Source organism: Ambystoma mexicanum, chromosome 1q (assembly GCF_040938575.1).
Source record: "Ambystoma mexicanum isolate Mex_15411 chromosome 1q, UKY_AmexF1_1, whole genome shotgun sequence".
Lineage (NCBI taxonomy): Eukaryota > Metazoa > Chordata > Amphibia > Caudata > Ambystomatidae > Ambystoma > Ambystoma mexicanum.
In genome coordinates, this window is record NC_090922.1 from 67825244 (window position 1) to 67846631 (window position 21388).

At 45.0% G+C, this 21388-nt stretch overlaps 1 protein-coding gene across 2 annotated transcripts in view; it reads right to left on the reverse strand.

The window, feature by feature from the left end:
- The window catches only part of HAS3 (hyaluronan synthase 3), a 118653-nt gene that overhangs the window by 14384 nt on the left and 82881 nt on the right, over nt 1-21388 (reverse strand). For both annotated transcript variants that reach the window (XM_069635540.1, XM_069635539.1), the window contains exon 3: nt 8205-8306. In XM_069635540.1, coding sequence (XP_069491641.1) covers nt 8205-8306 — 102 coding nt within the window. The remainder of the gene's footprint in view (nt 1-8204; nt 8307-21388) is intronic.

Here is a 21388-nt window from a genome sequence, read left to right on the forward strand (position 1 = left end):
GCTCATGAAATGCTAGCACTGTTCTGCTAGGACTGCCACATGAGATCAGCTCAGACTGATATTAAAATCTGGTTTGAATCTTCTCTGCTCAACTGGGATCAACTGTGTTCCTGAAGGTGTGTGACGCATAAATCCCCCAAGTTAGGCAGCGGAACCAAATGTTTGATAACTTAAGTCATTTCAGAAAATATAAAATGTACATTTTTGCTGCAAAAGTACTACTTCCCTTGTGTTGGAAAAATGATTGACATGGGCGCGTGTCCCATACAGGTTTTCTTCCACTAATTAAAATAAGGAAGGATGACTTTCAAATACATATGACAGGCTTCGCATTGATACAAAAACTGCAGAGCCCCCACGGTTTAAAAAAATGCAGTACACATTCATGCCACAAGGGTCCTCCTACTTTAATACCATTCAAATCAATGGTTGTATGTATTCATACCCCACCTTATCTGATCCCAGTAATCTCTAGTTCTTTTTTTATTTTTTTGTATTATTATTTTGTCTGGCTGATTTTATATCAACCTTTCAAAATGTAAAAACAAAACATTAAAATATCACTTATTTATAACATAAATTACAATGTTTCCGATTTCCATAAAATGTATCATAATTCCATAACAATATTACTAACACAAAAAGTTACATTTCCTATTTTAAAATCGTACATATCATATTCATAAAATCCATTGTCCTTCTTAATATTCATAATTACAAATCTTATAAAAGTGCTGTTAAAAGTTCTCAATGCATTGGGTTTCTTGTGTTCCATCTTTTTTCTTTGAGCCGTGACTATCTAAGGAATTATGTTAATATCAACTCCCCTCAATTTAAATGTACACTCGTGCCACTAAGGTTCATTGCTGCATCTAACAGTTGTATGGTCGCTATAGTAATGTCTAGTTATACTCCTAACCCAAAAGATGCATGCTTTCATTTATTTTCACTGACTGGAGTCGGACTGTATACATGCAGAATCCTGATCTTTCATTACTACATAGCGGAGAATGTGATTGTTTTCCCATTTTCTCACTGTGTATGAATGTTTTTGAAGCTGTAACCAAACTCGGCCAGTGCCTGGCCTCTGCAGCCAGTGCCTGGCCTCTGCAGCCAGTTCATGTCCTAGAAGCTTGCTGAGGAGGCAGGTCTCTGTGTCCGACTTCCTCACGCCATTCATCAGACACAACTTGGTGCTTACTGTTTGCAAATCATCCTGTGTTCTCTTCAAAACTAGACTCTCTTCCCGCAAAAGCCCCTCGACAACTCAAGACTGGTGTCCTGTCAAAGGATCGAATTTAAAGGATCGGCGGGTCAAAGGGTCGACACAAAAGGATCGACAGGTCAAAGGGTCGAATTTTATTTATTTATATATTTTTGGGGGGATTTTCGTTTAGGGAAAAACGTTTTTTACCACAAAAACGGGGGTTGGGGAGGGACCCCCTCACCCTCCAAAAAAAGTGAAAAAAGAAAGAAAAAGAAATTCGATCCTTTGACCCGTCGATCCTTTTGTGTCGATCCTTTGACCCGCCGATCCTTTTGTGTCGATCCTTTGACCCGTCGATCCTTTTGTTGTCGATCCTATGACTGGGAACCCTCAAGACTCAGTCCATCCATGGAAGTTGCCTGTCATTCCCTGCTGGTGTATCGCGGGGATGGTCGGTCCTGGGCACAGTACATAAATCAACGGTACCACAAAAACTCTTCAAAAAACTTGGGTGGGGGTAAATGTATATAAGGGGTAGGAGGGTGTGGGCAGTAGTTTAATTGCTGGAAAACAGGGGTTTGGGTGGAACTCCACTCAACCCCCCAAAATTGGCGTTTTTGTGGCAAAGAAAAGGCAACAAAAAACTCCATAAAAAAGAAATGGGCGATGGAATGACACACAACCGAAAGAAGAGTGTCCTTTTCCAGCAGAAACAAGGGCTTGGGGTTATATCGTGTCATTCTGTCCTGATGCTCACTGGTCCCTTTCTGACTCTTCTCTTTGGCTATGATAGTAGTCTTTTATATAGTGCACACCTCCGCCCCAGTGTCCTTAAAGTGCGGAGCCTTGTGCGTGTATAGGTGAGTAGCCACACTATGCTATGAGTTGTGAAAAGGAAACTGGGCCGAGAAGAGTGGAAGAAGTCAGGGAGACAAAAACGTGCACTCTTAGCTAACAGTATGTAGGGCATTAAAATATACAGGAGAGTAATAGTCGTCGTTTGGATGTATGCATAGTTTGTGATGTTTGAACAGAAGAACATGTAATCAGGAGAAGGCACGATAGATTCCCTTATTGGCCAGGGCATTCATGGAGGCAATTACTTGTGTGGTGATATTACGTTATATCACGTAGTGGATGTGCAATGGCCTTGTGATGTGCGCAAGCGCGCATAGGAGCCGAGGGAGCTAATAACCAGATAATCCAAATGAATGTCCTCCTGGTGATAGCCGGAGAGGGTTCTGGTAAAGCCAAGCCTGCTGATGGAGGTGCCAGTGGCAGCCATTGGCTGTGCACAGAATGAGTGCAGGCAAGTCTCCATCAACCCTACGCTGATAATCACTTAGTGCCCCAGCAGTGAGTCAATGCACACAGCACCTACCGTGCGTGCCCATCCAGTATTGCAATTTCCCCATGAGGGACACTTTGGGTTTTGCAAGGAGGGACAAAGAAACTGTCCATGATTGTTATGTGCCCCTCTTGCCCATAGGAGCACGTAAGGGAGGAAGTCTGAGAACCCGAGACTATAGACAGTTGTTCAGCCCTTCTTCAGTACTATGCAGTTTAACTAGACCCCAGGTACACATTTTAAAACGCTTCATCAGCCGAATAAAAGACCTTTTATTGTAGGTGGGAGTGGATTGGGGATCTGGTATCCTCAAATAGCCACCACGAAGATTCGCTCCTATTCTGCAATGTACGTCAGTAGATGAGGATCTGATGCTAGAACCACTGACTGAAGTACTATTCACACCTGGGGAAGGGGGCTCAGCCAATCGGGTGACTGGAACAGCAGGCGAGAACACACTATGTGTGCTGTCTGTCCAGCCACCTTAGACCCTTCCACGGGGGTCCCATCTTGATTGTGGAGAGACTCTCCCTATTGCCTCCCCACACTACCCTCCACCCCCAAAGCAAAACATGTGCTTTCCCCAGCCCGCTCCTTCCCTCGCTTCCTCCCTTCCTTCCCACTTGCCTGCTGTACCAAAGCTTTGTGCTTCGGTCCGGCTGCTGCTCCGGCCTGCCAAAGAAATGGAAAAGGGACCAAGTCCCTTTGCCTACGGCAGCAGTCATCTTGTTTTAATTTTTTTTGACAGGAGATCAGGCATGTTCATTACGTGCACAACCCAACGCCTGTAAAAAAAAAAAAAAATTAACCATTTGCACCCTGGATGAGCCCCAGGTTGCAAATGGCCGTCAGGCCCTTATTGGGGGGCCGACAGGACTGGTAACAGCCCCGAGCAGGTTGAGCGCTCGCTGCTGCGATCTGAGCGTGATCTGCAGGTCGCAGGTTCGAATCCCGGCAAGGCTAACTCAGCCTTTCTGCCTTTCATCCTTCCGAGGTCGATAAATGAGTACCAATTTCGTTGGGTGATATTGTATGTAAATATGTGCTCTGTAAAGCGCTTTGGATTAAGGCGCTATCTAAATAACACATCATTATCATTATGTAGAGCGTCCAGAAACATTAGCAGCGGAGATCGTGGCTCTCACCCATCCCCTATCTCCAGGTTAGAGGTCATGATAGGTAGACGTCGATTCTGACTACTACAGCGAATGTCCGCCTTTCAATATCTTCCATCACACTATACAGAGAGCCATAGATGCCCTGAACCAGAGGGGCCAACAGCATAATCTGAGAGGGAAAAGTTCTTAATCTTATAACATCTGGCAGAAAGCATCTATCCAACATATGCGTTACCTCTGTAACCTAACATACATAAGCAATGCACCCCGAGCTGGAAGGACATTACCGGGGCATCATGTAATGCCCCCCCCCCCGTGAGGGGTGTGGAGGAAGTGAAATCAGAATATGTGCCTGGCTGCTGGAAGACATGGCATCCAAATATGCACTTTTGAGCCTTCCTGATACCATGATTTTGTATATCATGCAGCCTAAAATTACCTCTCTCCCATTGAAATGCACATATCCACTAGAAGACCGTCGACTGCAAGAAGCATGTTCACCCTTCCTAATGAAGATACTATGCAGCTACAAACTACATCTCCAAGATGCCCCCCTAATTCTATTTTCCTTTTCTTTGTACCTCCCAAAATGCACTGATGAGATTGAGAAGTGGCATAAACAACATGCGTGCGATTGCACAGTCACCCACTGTTGACCTTCTGCATGCACGAGCACTGCTTTAACTTGTGACTGCCACAGGCAGCAACAGAAGTGCTTGCATATAGTATGTGATCTGTACTTTTTCGCTACACTTTGGAATGGTCAGCAGCGAGTGCAACTTTAGTGCCTAGAATGACTTTTGGTTATAGGAATCAGAGGGAGGGAGTGAAGGACTAGGCTCCAAGAACATCACTTTGAAGCAATCTCCGAACATTGCCCCAGGCATGGCTAAATAACTAATGTGATAACTTGAAGATGTCTCCTTCGCGGCTGAAAGTGTGTCGACAGAGTTTGGCTTTCCAATGAAGCTAAGCTGTTAAATTGCCCACAAAGCACAGCTGGAGCAAGGTCTGGCTAGTAAAACTGGCCCACTGGAGCCCATAAGCCAGTAGCAAGTTCGGTGGACCCGCAGATACCTGTATTAGGATGTTTGGCCCACCTCTGCAACATACCTCACAGCGAGGCACAACCACGCATTCTGATTGGCTGGCTCTCTGATGGAGGTGTATTTGAGCCATGCCTATGACCCAACTTAGAGAGAAATATTAGGTTCCTACGGTGGGCAAATTCCCAAAGAGGGCTCTCTGATTTGCATGCCCGTAGTAGTTTTGTGTGATGTCACCCATAATATTTTCCTCAGAGCCTGAAAAAAGGCAAATGGATGCAAATGAGGCTGATTTATTCATCATCATGCCTCTGTTTCTGTTGCTCTTCTGTTTCATAATGCACATCACAATCATAATGATTTCTTGCCATTGAAATGATAGATGCTATTACCCAAATGAATGGTGCTCACTGTAGCCCCTGCTGTGGGGTGCAAAGCCAAACTAACCCTGCTGAGATTCAAGCCTGGATAGTCTCCCTTTTTCGTTTTGAATGGGCTCCTCCTGATCACTTTTCTGGCCTTGTCTTCCTCCTTCAGATGTTGTCCAACCTCCTTGGTTCCCGGTTGCACCTCCTCCTGACGTTTACCATCTTCCTCCTCAGTTCTTTCTTTCACTGCCTGCCCCTCTGCTCTCCAACCTCTTCTCCAAGCCTCTTCTTTGCCCTAAACTACTCCTACTCCCCAGGCATCTCCTCCTCTTCAACAGTCTCCAAACTCTCGCAAGGAACCCCTTCACCAGACATCCTCAGTGGGTTGTGGACCCTTCTGAAGTCAGGCCGTCAGCTGGATGGGTTTAAAAAGCAGAGTTTTGGCCTTAGTATTCCTGTGACTGTCTCCTGACGTATGTCAGTGATAAAGTGGGAGAGACCAGGGGATCCTGCCCACACCACCTTCGTGGCCATCACATTCTGGCTTGGTAACTTGGATTACCATGAATTGACCGAGGAAAAAAAATACCTAATGAAAAACGACCAAATCTTTTTGGGTCGAATTTATTTTTAATAATGAGGGGTGAGAACCCCTTTACCCCCACTTTCTCGTGCCTTCAGCTATACCCTTACCCCACCCCACATCTATATATTATTTAAAATGTACCAAATTCGAGCAAATAAATTAGGTCATTTCTCATTAGGTATTTTTGTATTCGATTATTTCTGCGGATACCTGGTAAATGACCCGGCCTCCTAGACATTCCCATGAGCGGGCTGGGGACGTCATCCCAGTATTTATTATGAGGCTCTACCGGGCCACCTGGTATTCCTGGCTTAATTGCATCACGTCTTTAAAACTACTAGCCCTAGAGACATTGTGGTCGAATCCAGATGGTATTGGTAACCATGGTGAAAAGTGCCTTTTTGTTAAAGGGCCCGATGTCAAGTCTTCTGCAAATCGTGGGGCAGTAGTCCGGGGCATCAATATATATGTAGAGAGTAAGCTACATCAGGGCCTCAAACCTACCTTAAGGAAGTAGAACCTTTCTTCATGAAGACCTTGCACGTGAGATTCGGGCTAGGTGCCTTCCCACTGGCCGAGCAAAGGGAAAGCTCGGATAGATGCCTCGTCTCTTCATCCTGGGAAGAGGATCAGATACATTTCGTTTTTTATGGACCTCCTTATTCTGGGCTGAGAAGTAAATGACTGCGACCAATCACCACGGAGAGCACTGGATTTGCTCCGTCTACGGAATATAACCAATGTGGCCTTCTCTGTTGCAAACTGTATAAGAGGCGAGGGAGCCAGAGGCTCTAGAAGCGAATGCCCTGTAGCGATGGCAGGGTGACGACAAGTGTGATTCTTTCACCCAGTCGCGGCGGCATGAATGTTATTGTCATATATGCACGGGGATAGGAGGAAAATGTCGAATCCCATCACTGCGAACCCGAAAATGTAGGTTTTTCTCCATCGAATGTTTGCATTTTTTCTTGCAAGTATAGATGGAAAGTGGGAAAGGGGTGTTAATTAGCCATAGGGAATGTGGGGCGGCTGCGGGGTCTGCCCTGCATTTATTTGCGAGAAGTGCAACATTTCAAAAAAAGAAATTCGACATTTGTGGAATTCGCAGTAAAAAAATGTGCAGTGATCACATAGATCCTATACACATATTCCTTCGCACGTGCCAGTATTTATGAATAGCATATTGTGAGAACTTTAGTAAAAAGTGCATTTACTTTTTCATAACTTTGATTTTAATGTATTTGTCGTGCATTTTTTCAGAGGAAGTTTTAGCGTGTGGACCGATTTTAAAATATTGTCTTATTGAATAAAGTGTGCATTATCTGTGTTCTCGAGGGCTGAGGCCAGGAAACCACCCATTTTGGAATGTGAAGACCGAATGAGGTGTTGGTGAGGTGCATGCATGCTGTGGGCCTAATCCCACTGCTTCGCATGTCTTCTGGCGTGTGCATCTTCTGGCAAGCTGTGTGCACTAGAAGCAGAAAATGCAACATGCACCTACCAATAAAATATGCACTCTCCGACATCCCAGAGCTAACGGGTAGTAGTAGGCAGGTGGGATTTAGCAAAGTCTACTAATGAGGCTGTGCGATATCATAGCAACACAAAACAGATGAGACAATGGGCACGAGTTAGTGAGACTGACAAGAAAAAGAGGTATCCAGCCATTTTATTGCAAACAAAACAGAGTGGTAAATTTCAGAGCGGACAATAACACAGAAAAACTGCAACCATTAATTAAATAAATAAATGGTAAGGGGGTTAAAATGGGTTGGGATGCGTTTGAGGTGACGTTGAAAGGTAAACAAAAATGAGGGGGTTGGGAGCGGGGACCCCCCAAATTAAAAACGCAAAAATGTGTTTTCTGTCTTTTGTCCGCAATGAAATTTCCCACTCTGTAATTGTGGTCGGTAAGATCACATATAACCGAAAAAGAGAGCATGGGAAGTGCAAAATGCTACCGAAAACATTCCATATAGTGGATCATAAATAATGGGTCATGGGATTGTGCGGTGATGATTAAGCCAAGGTCACTGGGTCACATGTTCAAGCTGCCTAAGGAGCATCTAGAGCTGGTGGAGCTCCGCAGTGTGATTAAATAGGTGCGCAGGTGCTGAGAATTTATGACACTCTCAGGAACATTAAAAATTAAAAAAGGAAACTATGTTCACAGATCCCATTGTTTTCTGCCGTGAGAACGCACAGGATGCGCAAATCACATGTCGGCTACTCTTGATTGAAAATACGTTCCTTTGAGTAGTACAACTGAGAGAACCCATTGAAATTGTAATAATGCAAGAACTGTCCAAATGTATGTTCAAAGGTGAATTTCGGGTGTACTTAGACAGAAGTGAAGACTGCACATTGCATGGTGCAGCTTTTTCACCCCAGGAGCCCTACTTATCTACTCAAAGTGGATACAATGAGTAGTGAGGGGGCCTGCTGCGGATTCAGTGGTCTGCAGAGAGCCGTATCCTTTTCGCAAAATAGCCAAAATGCAGCCTGATATCTTCTACCTCCGGGGAATTTACCTGAACATCTCCCCCGACGCCTCCCACTTTGGGATCTTCCTCCAGTATCCGCAGCATTTCCACTGTGCAGGCGGGGTCCAGCACCGTGTCCGAGTCGCAGACCTACAGCAGACAAAGGTAGAGAGAGGGGCACGTAAGGAAGATGCTGTGACAGCAGGCAATGCAAGGAAGCCATTACAGTGGCGACAAACCAGGTCAGTGCAAATAAGAACAGGGTGGTCACCTGGCGACAACTGACTGGCAGGACTAGAGGAAGGATGGACGCCATATTGACACAGCCTGAGAGACTGAATAGCTTCTCTGTACTCAAAGAGGCCAGCACCCAATGCAAAGTTTTCTTAGCTAAAGAAGCAGGAGCTTTGTGGAAAGTTGTGCTAGATTAATATGCAACGTTTATTTCCCCTTTCAATTATTAATTGGTGCCAATGTTATGCAAGATATAATATTATATGTAATTTATAACTCGCCTATCGACAAGTGTTTCAAGGCGCGACGAGGCAAGGGAGGGGGGAACAAAGGGAGGACAGACAACGATCCTACTAGGCCAGGTGCCATTCAGATTGCGCAAGTGCATGGTAAGGGGGAAGGATGAAAGTTTTAGGGAATGCAAACTTTAGAAAGGTTAAACAAAAAATGCATGTCTCAGACAAGTGTAGCTGCACAGAGCCCATTACACATGCCCGAGTATTCTTCCAATGTGTGACAGAAAAGACCAAACATGTCAGTCTCCCTCCAGGTTGTTTGCGGACCATGACCGATCTCGATACCATGGCCTTCAAGTTTATACCACCAACTCTACGTGGAGGCCAGAAGGTATGGCTAATCCAGAAAAGGGTAAGGGACTCCACCTTCTACAGGCCGCGCACATTGGACAAAGGCCTTTGAGTTTCACCATGTTCTCATGTTCACCAACCAAGATTAAGCTTTCCTTTAGAAACCTGGGCTTCCTCTTCACAGCAAAGGTCAGCAAGTTGCGCTTTAGGAGCTAGTTTTCATTCAAGGGCAAGGTATAGAATTTGCAACACAACCCCAGCCTGGATGAGACCAACACAATACTGTTGTCGACAACATAGACATACTTCAGACAGCGACCACAGAGCTTGTTTTTGCCCCGTCCTGGCCTTGCCCTATGCCTGTCTGTTTGCATTTCTAGAGCACAAAGGGCCAATGGGCATCTAAGCGCTATCTCACTGGACCTGTGGTTCAAAAGAAGGTATGGGGGAAAGTTGCTTTGAAAGTGCATGTGGAAATCTTAGGGAAACAGGTTGGCTATTCCAGGCCTCTGTTTTGCACCCAAGTACAGCCGGTAGTGTCTCAATCATGTATAAACCCTGCCAAGGCAATCCACTTGTGAAGGTCATGCGACGTGTGGTTCTAATCCACATAGAAAGCAACCACCACTAGTGCCAAATCTATCACCTGAATTAAAGGGAAGCGACTGACCCTGAAAAGCAAGGAGAGCGCGCACCACCCCGAGGCACAATTCACACAGCTTGGGATCTCTCGCATGGACACTCTTAGTTTAACCTGCTGGGCCCCTTAAATGAAGGACATACCAGATTGGTGTCAGAGCCGCCATTTGTGACAGTAAACTAATGGAAACGGACCAGTCCAACCAGGAAGGCCTCATCTACCATAGCAAATGGTGTGGTTAAATCCCGCAGGATCAATGAAGAAGGAAGCACCCCACCTTGCAGAAACAACCTCGTTCTAGATGGAAATGCAGCTGGAAGGTGTCGTTCTATATGGAAATGCAGCCGGAAGGTGTCGTTCTATATGGAAATGAAGCTGGAAGGTGTCGTTCTAGATGGAAAGAAGCTGGAAGGTGTCGTTCTAGATGGAAATGTTGTAGATGGAAATGAAGCCAGAAGGTATCGTTCTAGATGGAAATGAAGCTGGAAGGTGTTCTAGATGAAAATGAAGCTGGAAAGTGTTGTTCTAGATGGAAATGAAGCTGGAAAGTGTTGTTCTAGATGGAAATGAAGCTGGAAGGTGTTGTTCTAGATGGAAATGAAGCTGGAAGGTGTCGTTCTAGATGGAAATGTTCTAGATGGAAATTAAGCTGGAAGGTGTTGTTCTAGATGGAAATGAAGCTGGAAGGTGTTGTTCTAGATGGAAATGAAGCTGGAAGGTGTCGTTCTAGATGGAAATGTTCTAGATGGAAATTAAGCTGAAAGGTGTCGTTCTATATGGAAAAGAAGCTAGAAGGTGTCGTTCTAGATGGAAATGAAGCTGGAAGGTGTCGTTCTAGATGAAAATGAAGCTGGAAGGTGTTGTTCTAGATGGAAATGTTCTAGATGGAAATTAAGCTGGAAGGTGTCGTGCTAGATGCAAATGAAGCCAGAAGGTGTCGTGCTAGATGGAAATGAAGCTGGAAGGTGTTGTTCTAGATGGAAATGAAGCTGGAAGGTGTCGTTCTAGATGGAAATGAAGCCAGAAGGTGTCGTTCTAGATGGAAATAAAGCTGGAAGGTGTTGTTCTAGATGAAAATGAAGCTGGAAGGTGTTGTTCTAGATGGAAATGAAGCTGGAAGGTGTCGTTCTAGGTGGAGATGAAGCTGGAAGGTGTTGTTCAAGATGGAAATGAAGCTGGAAGGTGTCGTTCTAGATGGAAATGAAGCCAGAAGGTGTCGTTCTAGATGGAAATAAAGCTGGAAGGTGTTGTTCTAGATGAAAATGAAGCTGGAAGGTGTTGTTCTAGATGGAAATGAAGCTGGAAGGGGTCATTCTAGATGGAAATGAAGCTTTAAGGTGTTGATTTGGAAGGTGTCTTTCTAGATGGAAATGAAGCTGGAAGGTGTTGTTCATTTGGAAGGTGTCGTTCTAGATGGAAATGATGGTGGAAGGTGTCGTTCTAGATGGAAATGAAGCTGGAAGGTGTTGTTCTAGATGGAAATGAAGCTGGAAGGTGTCGTTCTAGATGGAAATGTTCTAGATGGAAATTAAGCTGGAAGGTGTCGTTCTATATGGAAAAGAAGCTAGAAGGTGTCGTTCTAGATGGAAATGAAGCTGGAAGGTGTCGTTCTAGATGGAAATGAAGCTGGAAGGTGTTGTTCTAGATGAAAATGAAGCTGGAAGGTGTCGTTCTAGATGGAAATGTTCTAGATGGAAATTAAGCTGGAAGGTGACGTGCTAGATGGAAATGAAGCCAGAAGGTGTCGTTCTAGATGGAAATGAAGCTGGAAGGTGTTGTTCTAGATGAAAATGAAGTTGGAAGGTGTTGTTCTAGATGGAAATGCAGCCGGAAGGTGTCGTTCTAGATGGAAATGCAGCCGGAAGGTGTCGTTCTAGATGGAAATGTTCTAGATGGAAATTAAGCTGGAAGGTGTCATTCTAGATGGAAATGAAGCCAGAAGGTGTCGTTCTAGATGGAAATAAAGCTGGAAGGTGTTGTTCTAGATGAAAATGAAGTTGGAAGGTGTTGTTCTAGATGGAAATGAAGCTGGAAGGTGTCGTTCTAGATGGAAATGCAGCTGGAAGGTGTCTTTCTAGGTGGAAATGAAGCTGGAAGGTGTTCTAGATGGAAATGTTCTAGATGGAAATGAAGCTGGAAGGTGTCGTTCTAGATGGAAATTAACCTTTAAGGCGTTGATTTGGAAGGTGTCTTTCTAGATGGAAATGAAGCTGGAAGGTGTTGTTCATTTGGAAGGTGTCGTTCTAGATGGAAATGACGGTGGAAGGTGTCGTTCTAGATGGAAATGTTCTAGATGGAAATGAAGCTGGAAGGTGTCATTCTAGATGGAAATGAAGCTGGAAGGTGTTGCTCTAGATGGAAATGCAGCTTGAAGGTGTCATTCTATATGGAAATGAAGCTGGAAGGTGTCGTTCTAGATGGAAATGTTCTAGATGGAAATGAAGCTGGAAGGTGTCATTCTAGATGGAAATGAAGCTGGAAGGTGTTGTTCATTTGGAAGGTGTCGTTCTAGATGGAAATGACGGTGGAAGGTGTCGTTCTATATGGAAATGCAGCCGGAAGGTGTCGTTCTATATGGAAATGAAGCCGGAAGGTGTCGTTCTAGATGGAAATGAAGCTGGAAGGTGTCTTTCTAGATGGAAATGTTCTAGATGGAAATTAAGCTGGAAGGTGTCATTCTACATGGAAATGAAGCCAGAAGGTGTCGTTCTAGATGGAAATGAAGCTGGAAGGTGTTGTTCTAGATGGAAATTAAGCTGGAAGGTGTTGTTCTATGAAGCTGGAAGGTGTTGTTCTAGATGGAAATGAAGCTGGAAGGTGTTGTTCTAGATGGAAATGAATCTGGAAGGTGTTGTTCTATGAAGCTGGAAGGTGTTGTTCTAGATGGAAATGAAGCTGGAAGGTGTTGTTCTAGATGGAAATGAAGCTGGAAGGTGCCATTCTAGATGGAAATGCAGCCGGAAGGTGTCATTCTATATGGTAATGAAGCTGGAAGGTGTTGTTCTAGATGGAAATGAAGCTGGAAGGTGTCGGTCTACATGGAAATGAAGCCAGAAGGTGTCGTTCTAGATGGAAATGAAGCGGGAAGGTGTTGTTCTAGATGGAAATGAAGCTGGAAGGTGTTGTTCTAGATGGAAATGAAGCTGGAAGGTGTTGTTCTATGAAGCTGGAAGGTGTTGTTCTAGATGGAAATGAAGCTGGAAGGTGTTGTTCTAGATGGAAATGAAGCTGGAAGGTGCCGTTCTAGATGGAAATGCAGCCGGAAGGTGTCGTTCTATATGGTAATGAAGCTGGAAGGTGTTGTTCTAGATGGAAATGAAGCTGGAAGGTGTCATTCTACATGGAAATGAAGCCAGAAGGTGTCGTTCTAGATGGAAATGAAGCTGGAAGGTGGTGTTCTAGATGGAAATGAAGCTGGAAGGTGTTGTTCTATGAAGCTGGAAGGTGTTGTTCTAGATGGAAATGAAGCTGGAAGGTGTTGTTCTAGATGGAAATGAAGCTGGAAGGTGTTGTTCTATGAAGCTGGAAGGTGTTGTTCTAGATGGAAATGAAGCTGGAAGGTGTTGTTCTAGATGGAAATGAAGCTGGAAGGTGCCGTTCTAGATGGAAATGCAGCCGGAAGGTGTCGTTCTATATGGTAATGAGGCTGGAAGGTGTTGTTCTAGATGGAAATGAAGCTGGAAGGTGTTATTCTAGATGGAAATGAAGCTGGAAGGTGTCGTTCTGGATGGAAATGCAGCTTGAAGGTGTCGTTCTATATGGACATGAAGCTGGAAGGTATCGTTCTAGATGGAAATGAAGCTGGAAGGTATCGTTCTAGATGGAAATGTTCTAGATGGAAATGAAGCCAGAAGGTGTCATTCTAGATGAAAATGAAGCCAGAAGGTGTCGTTCTAGATGGAAATAAAGTTGGAAGGTGTTGTTCTAGATGAAAATTAAGCTGGAAGGTGTTGTTCTAGATGGAAATGAAGCTGGAAGGTGTCGTTCTAGATGGAAATGCAGCTGGAAGGTTCGTTCTAGGTGGAGATGAAGCTGGAAGGTGTCGTTCTAGATGGAAATGAAGCTTTAAGGTGTTGATTTGGAAGGTGTCTTTCTAGATGGAAATGAAGCTGGAAGGTGTTGTTCATTTGGAGGGTGTCGTTCTAGATGGAAATTACGGTGGAAGGTGTCGTTCTAGATGGAAATGAAGTTGGAAGGTGTTGCTCTAGATGGAAATGCAGCTTGAAGGTGTCATTCTATATGGAAATGAAGCTGTAAGGTGTCGTTCTAGATGGAAATGTTCTAGATGGAAATGAAGCTGGAAGGTGTCATTCTAGATGGAAATGAAGCTGGAAGGTGTTGTTCATTTGCAAGGTGTCGTTCTAGATGGAAATGACGGTGGCAGGTGTCGTTCTATATGGAAATGCAGCCGGAAGGTGTCGTTCTATATGGAAATGAAGCCGGAAGGTGTCGTTCATGATGGAAATGAAGCTGGAACGTGTCGTTCTAGATGGAAATGTTCTAGATGGAAATGAAGCCAGAAGGTGTCGTTCTAGATGGAAATGAAGCTGGAAGGTGTTGTTCTAGATGGAAATGAAGCTGGAAGGTGTTGTTCTATGAAGCTGGAAGGTGTCGTTCTAGATGGAAATGAAGCTGGAAGGTGTTGTTCTAGATGGAAATGAAGCTGGAAGGTGGTGTTCTATGAAGCTGGAAGGTGTTGTTCTAGATGGAAATGAAGCTGGAAGGTGTTGTTCTAGATGGAAATGAAGCTGGAAGGTGTCGTTATATATGGAAATGAAGCTGGAAGGTGTTGTTCTAGATGGAAATGAAGCTGGAAGGTGTCGTTCTGGATGGAAATGCAGACGGAAGGTGTCGTTCTATATGGACATGAAGCTGGAATGGAAGGTATCGTTCTAGGTGGAAATGCAGCTTGAAGGTGTCATTCTATATGGAAATGAAGCTGGAAGGTGTCGTTCTAGATGGAAATGTTCTAGATGGAAATGAAGCTGGAAGGTGTCATTCTAGATGGAAATGAAGCTGGAAGGTGTTGTTCATTTGGAAGGTGTCGTTCTAGATGGAAATGACGGTGGAAGGTGTCGTTCTAGATGGAAATGCAGCTGGAAGGTGTCGTTCTATATGGAAATGCAGCCGGAAGGTGTCGTTCTATATGGAAATGAAGCTGGAAGGTGTTGTTGTAGATGAAAATGAAGCTGGAATGTCTTGTTCTAGATGGAAATGAAGCTGGAAGGTGTCGTTCTAGATGGAAATGCAGCTGGAAGGTGTCGTTCTATATGGAAATGAAGCTGGAAGGTGTCGTTCTAGATGGAAATGAAGCTGGGAGGTGTCGTTCTAGATGGAAATGTTCTAGATGTAAATTAAGCTGGAAGGTGTCGTTCTAGATGGAAATGAAGCCAGAAGGTGTCGTTCTAGATGGAAATGAAGCTGGAAGGTGTTGTTCTAGATGGAAATGAAGCTGGAAGGTGTCGTTCTACATGGAAATGAAGCTGGAAGGTGTTGTTCATTTGGAAGGTGTCGCTCTAGATGGAAATGAAGCTGGAAGGTGTCGCTCTATATGGAAATGCAGCTTGAAGGTGTCATTCTATATGGAAATGAAGCTGGAAGGTGTCGTTCTAGATGGAAATGTTCTAGATGGAAATGAAGCTAGAAGGTGTCATTCTAGATGGAAATGAAGCTGGAAGGTGTCATTCTAGATGGAAATGAAGCCAGAAGGTGTCGTTCTAGATGGAAATGAAGCTGGAAGGTGTTGTTCTAGATGGAAATGAAGCTGGAAGGTGTTGTTCTAGATGGAAATGAAGCTGGAAAGTGTTGTTCTAGATGGAAATGAAGCTGGAAGTTGTCGTTCTAGGTGGAGATGAAGCTGGAAGGTGTTCTAGATGGAAATGTTCTAGATGGAAATGAAGCTGGAAGGTGTCTTTCTAGATGGAAATGAAGCTGGAAGGTGTTGTTCATTTGGAAGGTGTCGCTCTAGATGGAAATGCAGCTTGAAGGTGTCATTCTAGATGGAAATGAAGCAGGAAGTTGTCGTTCTAGATGGAAATGCAGCTGGACGGTATCGTTCTAGATGGAAATGCAGCTGGAACGTGTGTTTGGCTTCCAGTGCAGGAATCAAAACAGATGCTATGCATGCAATGATGTGTATCTGCGTGAAAATTGTTTAATCTGGGAATCACCACTGCTTTCCCTCTGAAAAGAATGCACCCTTGTTGGGCTCACTGTGGCACAGTTAAGTTTAGCACGAGGGGTAGTACTAGATTAAGGGTGATTTGATAGCGTTGACTACCACTGTCTGGGCAGGGTTGATAAGCTGCCCCAGGCGAGCTCATTTAGGTAAAAGTAGAAAATGCCCCACTTGGTACAGTAGGAAAAGCATTGGCTGCCAGCCCTCCCTTGATCTCAGGCTGAATCTGGTCCCTGATTGACTCAATTTCACTTTTGGAAATAGGATCACAGAGATGTAGTGTTTGTTAAAATGCCAGCCTGAGAGCACTGGTAGTGGGAAACGCTGCCAATGGCATTGCCCTCCTTTTTTTTATTGACATAGGAGTAACCCATTATCTTATTTATGCCTCCCTAATCCCCAGTAACACAAAAGCTCAACTTTCCACATACATCTCTCTCACAAAACCCACTCAACCACTTCTCCCCACAGCAAATCGCACGCAGTTCACGACACAGCAACAACACATAATCCGCACCAACAGCACATGAGGACCCACATCGATCCGATAATGACACCAAAGCTCAAGCACAGTGAAAACCAAACTGAAGCTGCCAACGGGACACCCCTGTTCTCACTTCGCTACTCCCACTTCACCCTACTAACCCCCCTCCTTTTTGGTTTGCAGATCCGCCAGAGCGCCTGGGGACCAATTCCGCTGGTGGCGGTGCGCGGTACAAATACCTTTAACATTAACATGTAACTCCCTTCCTCTTTGCTCCATGCATAAATGGGTGAAAGGGAATGCCACCCGCTGTGTTTTCCCCTCTACCTTGTATACGAGCGCGATATAAATTAAATATCAATTCAATACCAGGGTGTTTGCTGTGAGCATTCTAAGGCGGGCGTGCCCTTTATCCTAGTTCTTATATTGGGAACAGGTCATCGATTTTACACAGTTTTTACCACATATTTTTATCCCCACACACATGCTAAGATGCCGGCTGGTGTATCCCAATTAGAATTTTAGCATGGATATCTCCCTTCCCCCTTGTCACATAGATACATCCCGCCTCCCGTTACAAAATACCAACAACCCATGTGTTCAGATTGATTCAAAGAGGTTTTCTGCTCCCCAGGTAAAAGGAATGGCGACGGGAGAAAATGGCCAGCTTGCTTTGCCAAGGGGAGCACTTCTGCTGCTTCAGACCAACCACCAGGGGGCGCAGACTAGATCACTGATGCCTTCACGCCGGAGCTACTGCGACATGGATCAGCCCAGCTTCCAAATCCAGGAAGTCCAAAGAACATAAAACCCCGCCCTCGAATGACGCCACATAGAGCGAAGGATCGAGCCCAAGCAGTCATGCACCGCGCAGGGGCGCCTGTCAAACATGGGTCACGTTTATTTTAGGAAAAGATGCCAAGCCTACCAAGAACCTTAGAGCACAACATGTGGCACTCATTTTTGTCACGCCATGGGCCTCTTAGGTGTTGATAAAGAATACAAAAAGTAAAGAAAGCAAGAATATTACATAGGAAATTCAAAGGCAGGTTGATGAGGGTGGAGGGAACCCAGGGACAGTGGATGACCTCATCACGTCAGGTGTTAAACAGACCCATTGGACATCAATACAGTCAAGCATGGTGGAGGCAGGATAGGGGTGGGAGTGATAAACAGCCACTCACTGATAGTCGTTCACATTTGTAACCCCCCATCGGTCCTCTCATTTGGTCCTTGAAAGAGGAGCGCATGAGGGAGGTCATTGCTTAGCACCCCCAATCAGATAAGATATCCCCAGCAAGAAGACAGAGGCCTCTTGCGCCTCCGAAACACAGATCAGAAAACCTAAGCACACTAGTAACCCCAGGGAAGGACCCCCCTCCACCAGCCTGTAAAACCATGAGTGACGGGCTACCAGAGCTTTTTCCTCCAGCAATTCCAAACGTACATCAAAATCCGGCATGTGGACTGCTCCCTCTTATTCCAGCGCTATCCCATACCCAGGAAAGCTTTTGTTCTAGCCCCCATTGGCAGCCATCCACAGGGTACTCATCAACCTATCAGAACTCTGATGTATAGGGAGTTGTTGATATCCGCCAGTTGCTTTTGCAGGGATCCCGGAATTTGCCGTTCAGCAGCTATGGCTCAAGCATGCCAACTAGTGCTGTGACAAAATATGGCACAGAGAAATGTATTTATTTATTTATATGTATATAGCGGGCAAGCAGCCCAGGGGCATTGAGGCGCTGTTACTTGCAATAACTTAGTTACATGCTACAGGCATGATGGCGATTGTTAACACATTATGAATACTACAAGATATCCTACTGTTGTTACAGATATTGCATTGGGACGTATATTACAACATATATGATAAGTATTCGTGCTGGTGTGTCGGGCCTTATGTGAAGAGGGTAGTTTTCAGAGTTTTGCGGAAGGTGGTGAGGGAGGCCTCACCTCGGATAGTGGGAATTAGGGCATTCCAGTGAGTGGGCGCGAGATACATTCCTTATCAGCTTCTGCACTATAATTAAACAAGATGGCAGGAGGGGTGGGGGGCTGGCAGAAGCAGTTCTAGCCAGGCAGGAGGTCAAGCCATTCGGCCTTTCCTAGGAGATAGGAGCCATAGGGCCTTAGGGCAAGCGAGTGACTGCTCTGTCTCATCTGACCCGCCACCACTACCTTATTTTCTGCTGCTTCCTCTGATCTAATCTTCCCTTTCCACGCCTCGCCTTTCACCCACGAGCAACTGGGGAAAATGGGCTCACCTGAGAGCTCCCTTTCCAATTTCCATGGCAGTGATCTTGAGTCACAGCTGTTTTTTGTGGTTGAGAAATAAAGCTTTGTGCATACCACATAGATTTCCTCTTCCAAAAAAGCATTTTTCAACCCAGATGTTTTTGAATGATGTGAGGGCAGGTTTCGAGACCGACCTCCCATTGGAAAGCCACTAGCTGTACTGCCAAAGCAACATTCAACACTCCTCTGTGCCCTGCGGTATTATCCATAAGACTCTGTGATGCTGCAACAAACATCAATAAAAGGCACATGCTCTACAGCAACTTGTTTGCATGCAGTGTGATGAAACACACCAAATAAATATAAATATAACAATGTCACTACTGTGGTGCCAACACACACTACTGTATACGGTAATACTGGGCTATAAGGGGTCTGCAACATCCTCCACACTCAGTACAGCAAAATCAACCCAAATAAATCTGGACATCTAGCTAAGTAAGGTCTGTTAAACCAGACAGAGGAACCCATGGAAGTTGGGTATATTACAGGAACAGAGCAGGAGGAATGTAGCCTTCTGGCAGAGGAATTTATTGAAACAGGAAGTAGCTTCTTCTGCAGGCTTACGCCATTTTAAACACACGATTCTGCAATAGTAAATAGAGTACCAGTTAAGTCACTAATCGATTCAGGCAGCAAACAAACGGCGGTACGAGCTGACTTAATCTCAACCAGAGATTTGAGAAGCAGACTTCCTATAAAAATTACCTGCGTCCATGGCGATGAAGAGGTATATCATAAAACTCTGGTTACCATCCTATTCCAGGGAGAATCAACAGGGATAAACTCTGCTGTCATTCCCAGACTTTCTGGAAGAGACCATAATTGGTACTGATTTCCCACAATTCGAGGTCCTCCATATAAAACGCCAATAATTCCTCCTTTGAATATCATCCTTTTGATTCCTGGGAGGAAGATGGGTTTATACCTGAAAGCCCTGCCTGGAAGTGGGAAACCAAGGTATAGGAAGGAACTTCTTCCCCCGGAAAACACCTCAAGTCCAAGTAAAAGGAATCGCCCTTGGGCAGAAAGCCCTGTCATTAGGGAAGGGTATGCAATGAATCCAAGGACGTCATCACTCCTTTCCTTGGGATGATCCCCCCCATTTGGCCAGGGGACGGCAGCTGCTACCCAATCCTGCCACTGGCGGAGGCTATATGAGGAAGGACAACCTGTGGGAGGTTACTCTCATGGAGACCCGATGTCATCAGTGAAGGAAATCACATGCTTCCTCAGTCCCCCATGCCGTAATGGCATATTGTTACCCGAACTCCCCATCTCTATGTAAAGGTGGTGTGTCTAATCTCCAAACTCCCACAAGGGAGAATATGTAGACCACTGAGATGAGGAAGAGGCAGTGAGTAGTGAAGAACACTCCCCAGGCAACTCAGTATCCATTTCCTCTGAGTGATCTCAAACCTAACATAGCCTCCAAAACCACTGAAAATACTTCTTCCAACTCTGCATATAAGTCATCAGACTGGCCATTTAAAACTACTGGGGACACCTTCTCAGACTCTGCCTACAAGTTATCACAAACTGTCTTCCCTTTTTCTAAGGGTAGAAGTACTGCCACAAGGAAGCTGAACTGATTTATGAAGGTCAGTGAAGGCCCAGAACGTAAGCCACACTCTAGTTGTTGTGAGCACATATTGGCCGGTGGGATATTTAAACAGCAAAGCCAGCTGACAGGAAGGAAGGAGGTGGCTGGAGAGGTCAAGTCCTCTCACTGCTGGTCGAAGGACTGCTGGGCGAATACGAGATCTGTGGACCCAACTGGCTCACGGGAGAAACTGAAGGAGGCAGACTTCAGAGATCAGAAGGACAGCCTTCTGGCGTGCAGCTGTACAGAAGAGCAGCCTCCGTATTTCTGGAGCCATGGGGAACGCTGAATATTTATTTATTTATTGGTCATTTGTAAAGCGCTTAGGCATCTTAAAATAGCGCTAATACACCAAAAAAGGCAAGTGAGAGCCGCGGAAAGGACAGGAACCCTGAAGCAGAGCTGGCAAACCCGAAAGAAGGAAGCAGGACGCCAACAAGCCGCTGCAGGTTTACCACGAGAGAAGCCATTCCCACTACAGCAACCCGGTAAGTCCACTCCCGGGAACAGGGAACACTGGGTCATTTCCGCAATGAGGACGAAAGCTACAGAAATAAATGAAGCAAATGAGAAGGATCAAAATGTGCCATATTTCTTAGGAAACTGGCAAATTGTTTGCAATACGCATATGAGAAAGCAGTGACAGGAGATTAACCAGGCATTTCAAGTCACAAGTGTTTTGTGTATGAGAAGAAGTGTTTGCATATGAGAAAAGCCATGACAGGAATGTAAACCAGGCATTTCAAGTCATAAGTTTTTTGTTCAAGAGAACAAGTGTTTGCATTCAAGAAAAGCTCTGGCAGGAGAGTATACGAGGCAAAGCCCAAGGTGCACAAGTATGCACATGAGAAAAGCCCTACCAGGAGATTATACCTGGCACTGCCAGTCATAAGTGTTTGTATATGATGAAAAGAAGTGTTCGCATATGAGAGAATCCCGTCAGGACAGTATACCGGGTAAAAACAAATTGGACAATTTATAAAATCCCCTGATGAGAAAATCCTGATAAGGATACACAAGGAAGCAACCAAAGAGTGAGATTGAGAGATATCAAGGAGTAAGAAGAAACCTGGCAGGAGAGTACACTAGGTGGTCTATGAAAAATCAGACTGTCAGCCAAGCTATAAACGTACGGAACGAGTATAACGCTAAGTGAAGAGAAATCCAATTGTGAACTTTATCCTCCTGGAACTTTTGTGTTGGAGTTA